This window comes from Sphaerodactylus townsendi, linkage group LG04, assembly GCF_021028975.2.
Source record: "Sphaerodactylus townsendi isolate TG3544 linkage group LG04, MPM_Stown_v2.3, whole genome shotgun sequence".
Lineage (NCBI taxonomy): Eukaryota > Metazoa > Chordata > Lepidosauria > Squamata > Sphaerodactylidae > Sphaerodactylus > Sphaerodactylus townsendi.
Window position 1 is genome coordinate 19,557,372 of NC_059428.1, and position 6,799 is coordinate 19,564,170.

General features: G+C 52.0%; 1 protein-coding gene across 1 annotated transcript; it reads left to right on the top strand.

Moving 5' to 3' along the window:
- The first annotated feature begins 1,450 nt into the window (after positions 1–1,450).
- FUT4 (fucosyltransferase 4) lies at positions 1,451–3,202 on the top strand. Its single transcript, XM_048493521.1, has one exon. It carries the CDS (start codon positions 1,584–1,586, stop codon positions 2,913–2,915), a length of 1,332 nt encoding a protein of 443 aa, XP_048349478.1. The 5' UTR covers positions 1,451–1,583; the 3' UTR covers positions 2,916–3,202.
- The last annotated feature ends 3,597 nt before the right edge of the window (positions 3,203–6,799 follow it).

Here is a 6,799-nt window from a genome sequence, read left to right on the forward strand (position 1 = left end):
AGCCAGTGTGGTTAGACAGTTGGGCCAAGTTATGGGAGACCTGAGTTTGAATCCGCACTGTGCCATGAAAGTTTGCTAGGTGACTTTGTTGCAGTCACAGATGAAGAAGAGTTTGGATTTATATCCCGCATTTCTCAGCTGTAAGGAGTCTCCAAGCACCAACTCCTTTCCCTTTCCTCTTCCTACAACAGACACTTTGTGAGACAGATGGGGCTGAGAGAGTTTGAAGGGTACTGTGACCGGCCCAAGGTCACCCAGCAGGCTTCATGTGGAGGAGTGGAGAAACAAACCCAGTCCACCAGACAAGAGTCCGCTTCTCATATGGAGGAGTGGGGAATCAAGCCCAGTTTTCCAGCTTAGAGTTGACTGCCCTTAACCTCTACACCATGCTGGCTCTAACCTGCCTCATAGGGATGTTTTGCAGATAAAATGGAGAAAAGGGAAACAATGTAAGTTGCTTTCGGTCGCCACTGCAGAGAAAGGCAGGCTACAGGTGAAGTGAATAAACAAATATAAAAGTGTCTCTGGGCATGTACTGATTTCCATGCCAGGAATCCACAGTTCGAATAATATGGCAGGAGGGCAGAAGTCCCAGCCTTTCTATCCCCAGCATTTCCAGTGTAAAGGGTCAGGGCTTTAGAACTGGAATGACAGGCCACACACCAGAATAACAGCCCCTGGGAATGAGCACAGATTCTGTTCTTGGGGGCTGTCATCCCAGCCGGGCGCGCTACAACATCAGCGGCTGCAGCCTCAGCACCAGCGTCATCCCAGCATCTACACGGACCCAGAGACTTTAACAGAATAAATTCCACATCTTGTTTGCTACTTTTTTTTTGCCCCTCATGTATTTCAACAGAGCCCATGCCAAGTCAATTGGCATTCCCGGTTCCCATTATTTCAAATGGGGCTTCTAGCCCTTCCCCGTTGTTCCCAATGGGCAATCGGGCCGTTCCTCTGACTGGAAGCAGTTCTCTGGTCGAGGTCTTGCCCATTGCCTACAAATGCGACCCTTTCATCTGGAAATGCAGCGCGCCCGGCAGTCGCCAAGCGGCCAAGTGAATTGGCATCCCTAGTTCCCATTATTTCAAATGGGGCTCCCAGCTTCCCCATTGCTTCCAGTGGAGCAATCCGGTCCTTCCTTTTAGTTAGTGCACCCCCAGTCAAAGTAGAGCCACTGACCTTCCCGGACCAGGGTCTGACTCAGTGCAAGCTGGATTCAGGTATTCCTGCAGGGGTCACATCCCAAGAGACTCAGTTCCGTCCCTTCCAGGCGACGGGATGCCCCAACATCTCCTCTTTTAGAACTGAATCCTCGACTCCAGTGGCAGACTCGCCCCCCTCCCCTCCCCACCCCACCCCACCCCACCCCACCAGCAGCAGCCGCCATTCAACAGGTCGATGATCGGCCCCTGCGCTTCCCCTCCTCTTGCGCACCCGGCGCGCAACGAAAGCCCTTGGCCAGCCCGGGGGGCGCGTGGCCACAGGCTCTCCATGGCGGCGCCTGCCCGGAGGCGGCTGCGGCCGGCGAAGGCGGGGCCGAGGCGGGGCAGGAGGAGGCCGTCGGGCCGGGCGGGGGCAGCATGGCCGGGCGGGGCGGCGGCGGCGGGCAGGTCGGGGCGGAGGGGCAGGGCGCGGGGCGGAGGCGGGGGCAGCTGCTGCTGCTGCCGCCACCGCCACCGCAGCGCCGCCGGCCTCCCGAGCAGCATGCGCCTCCTGCTGCATCCCCCTGGCTGCGCCCCGTGCAGAGCCGCGCCTGGGAGGCCCGAGCCCCGCAGCTCCCGGAGGGCGGGTGGCGCCGGCCCGCGATGGGGGAGCCGGCGGGGGGCTCGCCGGGGCGCCGGGGCGCGCGCTGGGTGCGCGGGTGGGCGCGCTGCTGCTGCCGGCGCGCGCCCCCCAGGCGGCAGTGGCGTCTGCTGGCGGCCGGGCTGACCTGCTGCACCGTGCTGGCCTTGTACGCCGCCAGCAGCCTGCAGGACCTGCCCCTGCTGCGGCGCCCCCGCGACGAGGAGGACGAGCCCCTCCGCGTGCTGCTGTGGTGGGAGCCCTTCGGGCGCAGCCGGCCCCTGGGCGACTGCCGGGCGCGCTACAACATCAGCGGCTGCAGCCTCAGCACCAACCGCAGCCGCCCCCAGGAGGCGCACGCCGTCCTCTTCCACCACCGGGACCTCATCCTGCACGGCGCGGAGCTGCTGCCCCGGGCCAGGACCCCCGCCCAGCGCTGGGTTTGGATGAACTTCGAGTCGCCCACCCACACGCCCGGACTGCACGGCCTGGCCGGCGTGTTCAACTGGACCATGTCCTACAAGGTGGACTCGGATGTCTTCGTGCCCTATGGGTACCTGCGGGCCAGGCAGGCACCTGCCCGCCTCAGCTTGCCCCGCAAGACCAAGCTGGTGGCCTGGGTCATCAGCAACTGGAACGAGGACCATGCCCGGGTCCGCTACTTCAACCAGCTGAAGAAATACCTCCCCATTGACATCTACGGGGCCCAGGGCCTGGAGCTGAAGGACGACAGCGTGGTCCAGACCGTGGCGGAGTACAAGTTCTACCTGGCCTTCGAAAACTCCCAGCACCTCGACTATATCACGGAGAAGCTCTGGAGGAACGCCTTCAAGTCCAGGGCCGTGCCCATCGTGTTGGGGCCCCCCAGGGCCAACTACGAGCTCTTCATCCCCTCTGATTCCTTCATCCATGTGGATGACTTTGCCAGCCCCGGGCAGCTGGCCATCTACTTGAAGTTCCTAGATAAAAACAAGAGCAGGTACAGGAGATATTTCGCCTGGCGGAAAAGATACGAGGTGCGGGTGACTTCGTTCTGGGACGAGCACTGCTGTCAGGTTTGCGAAGCTATCAGGGCCGCGGGGAACCAACGCAAGACTGTTCAGAACCTGGCCAACTGGTTTGAGAGCTGACCCGGTTGGGCCGGCGAGATGTCCACCGAGGGAATCTTTCAGAGTAAAAAGAGAGAGAGAGAGCAAAAGATGATGGGCCTTCTCAGATATGACATGCGAGGAGGGGGAAGGAAACTCTCAGGGTTTCGGTCTGAGGTGCGCTCACGGTGTCTGCTTCAGTCACCGCACTGTGAGTCACCCCATATTGTTGCCTTCCTTCCTCGCTGTTGTGCAACATGCTCTAGCCCATAGGTGTCAAACTCGCGCCCCTCCAGATGTTATGGACTACAGTTCCCATCATCCCCTGCCAGCACCATGCTGGCAGGGGATGATGGGAACTGTAGTCCATAACATCTGGAGGGCCATGAGTTTGACACCTGTGCTCTAGCCTTTTGGGACTGTTAAGAAGGGAAAACGGCATTTGTATTGTTTCCATCTATGGCAGGGAGGGGGGGGGGGGCGCTTCCTGAACATAGCAATTTAGCACATCTGACAGAGCGCTAGTCAAAAACCGTGAGGGGCTAAATATTATGAGCAGGAGATTGTAAACATGGAGAGCGTGATATAAACGTGATAGACCTGGAAGCATGATTTTTTTTGCTGAACCTTGTGTTTTGTTGTGGCGACCTTTGGTGACTTGCTGGTTGGCTTGATGCGACATGATGACTGATCTCGAGAAAGTCTGAAGGTGACTTAGCATTTAGTTTTTGCGTTTTGAAGAGTTCTTGGCCACAGGGGAGCCAAGATGACACATTTTGAAGGGTTTCACGAGACCAGTCACCGCGGCAAAATAACTTGAAAAGGTCAGCCTGCAACCTCTTTATCCCATGAACGCTGTATGTAAATAATGGCCTAAATAAATCTAGCCTAAGGCTACCATTTTACAGCCAGTTACAAGGGAACTGCGGTTATAAGCATCAACATGCTCCGAGATGGCACGTAAAAGGAGGGACTTTCGAAGTGCAGCTGAATGCAGTTCTATTATGGGCCGGCCAAGTGTTGATCCAAAGCCAAAATTCTTTTGACCACAGATTGCTTTGGTCTTCCACCACTTGAATGGGTAGATGTGGCCCAGATTGGTCACACCACGCCCAAGAAATTATCAATCTTTAGCTCTAACCAATGATGTCAGGGTTGTGCTAGACTAGAGCAACTTTTATGTACAGCAGATGGGGTTTTTTTTAAATGATGATTTTCCAAGCAACCGTGATATTTTTCTGCTTGATGAAGCAGAAATTCGGTGGCATCTTGGAAACGTAGCAGACTGCATTCTGGCATAAGCTTTTGTGAATCAGAACAGACTTCAGTTGTGTGTTCCTTCTTTAGGCAAATGTATTTATACTCAAAGCAGTAGAGAACAATGGGTGGGAAAGATGTTACGGCATAGTTTAAAACAATGTCTGGTAGAAAGAGTAATCATGCCGTTCAGAGTGGACGAGGACCACTTCCACTTGTTGGTAGCTATGCAAAGTAGGATCAATATAAAAAGTGGCAGGTGCAGGATGAATCGTAAGATGTGGATCCAACTGGAAAAGTCTAGAGGCATATCTGAACTAATTGGCACTTGTAAGGGGGTAAGGTGTGTTAAGAATTTAGCATTTTTTTTCCTGTGCTGTCAGGTCCCAGCTGACTTATGGCAATGTTCAGAGGTGGTTTGTCATTACATCACAACTCTGCCATTTCTTGGAGGTTGCCCAATCAAACTACTAAGTAGAGCCAATCCTGTTTAGCTTCTGAGGTCTGTTGAAATCAGACTAGCCTGCGGCTATCGAGGTCAGGGTTTAGCATGTATAGCCTGGGAGAAATTCCAGATCCTTGTTAGATAAATAGCGCGGAATTGCTCAATTTCTTGATGAATGCTAATTCAGCAATTCCCTGTTGGATTCTCCCTTTGAAGTGACCGTGTGTAGATAAGCAATAAGAAACCAGCCCCCCTAAACAGCAGCTGATTTAATCGTGCTGATGTTACCCTGCAACATTACCTTGTCTCCAGGAATGTTCCAGATACACATTTAGGGTGAAGAAATACATAATTGAAGGGCTCTCTCTCTCTCTCTCTCTCTCTCTCACACACACACACACACACACACACACACACACACACACACTCTTGCCTGGCCTCCTCCTAGTTTTGAAAGATGCACGATGTATCTACATACCAGTGACTAAAATGTTGGCTTACCCGTCCATCTCCTCACCCCACACACATCAGTTTAGCTGCCTTCCTTTGGAACAGGGGTAGGGAACCTGCGGCTCTCCAGATGTTCAGGAACTACAATTGGCCATGCTGGCAGGGGCTGATGGGAATTGTAGTTCCTGAACATCTGGAGAGCCACAGGTTCCCTACCCCTGCTTTGGAAAAACCCACACATCTGTTCATCCTTCATTTTTAGGATCACATTTTATACACCTCAGAACCATTGGCAACGCATGAGCGGGCTCCTGAGTGAATGAACAAAGGGTGTTGAGAGAGTAGAAAGTTTAGAAAGACCTGTTCAAAGCCAGAAATACTGCCAATGGGTGTGTTTCCCTATTTTCCCATGTGCTGACATTTGAGCAGCAATAGTGATAACAGAAGATCCTCTGTTGATTTCCTTTTTTTAAAATCCTGGGTCTTTGTGTGCTCATTGGAGAACCCATGGATTGTAGACACATGTTTGCATTAAGCCACAGTGGCATGAAAGATACCTTTATCTATCAAATCTTCAAATAGATCCTGGTAGAGGAGTGCTGCATTTTTGTAAAGTAGGGTAAATGCCATGAAAACAAACAAGCCCTTCAGGGCATAAAGGATTTCTTTCATTAAAAATAACTACTTTCGCCCAGGGAGCAAAGTAAAGGGAGCCAGCCGGGGAGGAAGTAAATGCCGTCAAGACTTTAGCTAGGAGCTTCAGTATGCTTGCAGGCAAATTCACACTTTTCTTTTCACTGTTTTGGGGAAGAGGTAGAAGCGATTTATGACTTCATGGAGCCCGTTTGCATAAGATAATTTATTTTGTTTCTCACTGTGACCTTAGATGTCCTTGTTCTGCGATGATGAATGAAAGGCTCTGAAATTCTCAAATGATGTGATTAGAAGGGGTTAGGCAAATTTGCCACTGTCAATTTGCTTTCATGTCAGTTTTCTTCAGAGCCAGCCAACAGGGGAAGTTATCGTTGTGCTTTGCATGTGTTGACTTTGGGGAGGGAGAAACATGTTGCTGGATATGTCTGTAAGAACTGGGGCCCCTTCCGCACGTGCAGAATAATGCATTTTCAATCCACTTTCAATGCACTTTGCAGCTGGATTCTACTGTGTGGAATAACAAAATCCACTTGCAAACAATTGTGAAAGTGGATTGAAAGTGCATTATTCTGCATGTGCGGAAGGGACCGGTGAACTAGATGCTAAAGAAGTGTCCTCCACCAGCCCACCCCCAGCCATCACAACCCCCTTACAAATTGATTCTGTTTGGCATACTCAAGCATAAACAGTGAAAGCATTTCCCCCTTTCTCTCCTCTCTACGACATGAGGGCCAGTAACTTGATTTAAGGAAAAAGCAAACAAGCAAACTAAGATGTAGGATTCTACTCCCAATGCCGTAATCCACGTGCTATAGTTCAACGGTCAGAATACAGATTTCCAGATCCTCTTGATTGCAATTTGCATCCTGTGTGATATTGTTATCAAAAGGTGACTGTTTTGCAATTTGTGTATTAAGAAATAGAAACTGAAAGTTACTGAATATGACGTTTGCACTGTAGTGGTGAAGAGTGGCGGACTCTAATCTAGAGAACCAGGTTTGTTTCCCCACTCCTTCACAAGAAGCCTGCTGGGTGACCTTGGGCCAGTCACAGTTCTCTCAGAACTCTCTCACCCTCACCTATATCACCAGGTGCCTGTTGTGCGCCAGGGGGAAGGCAA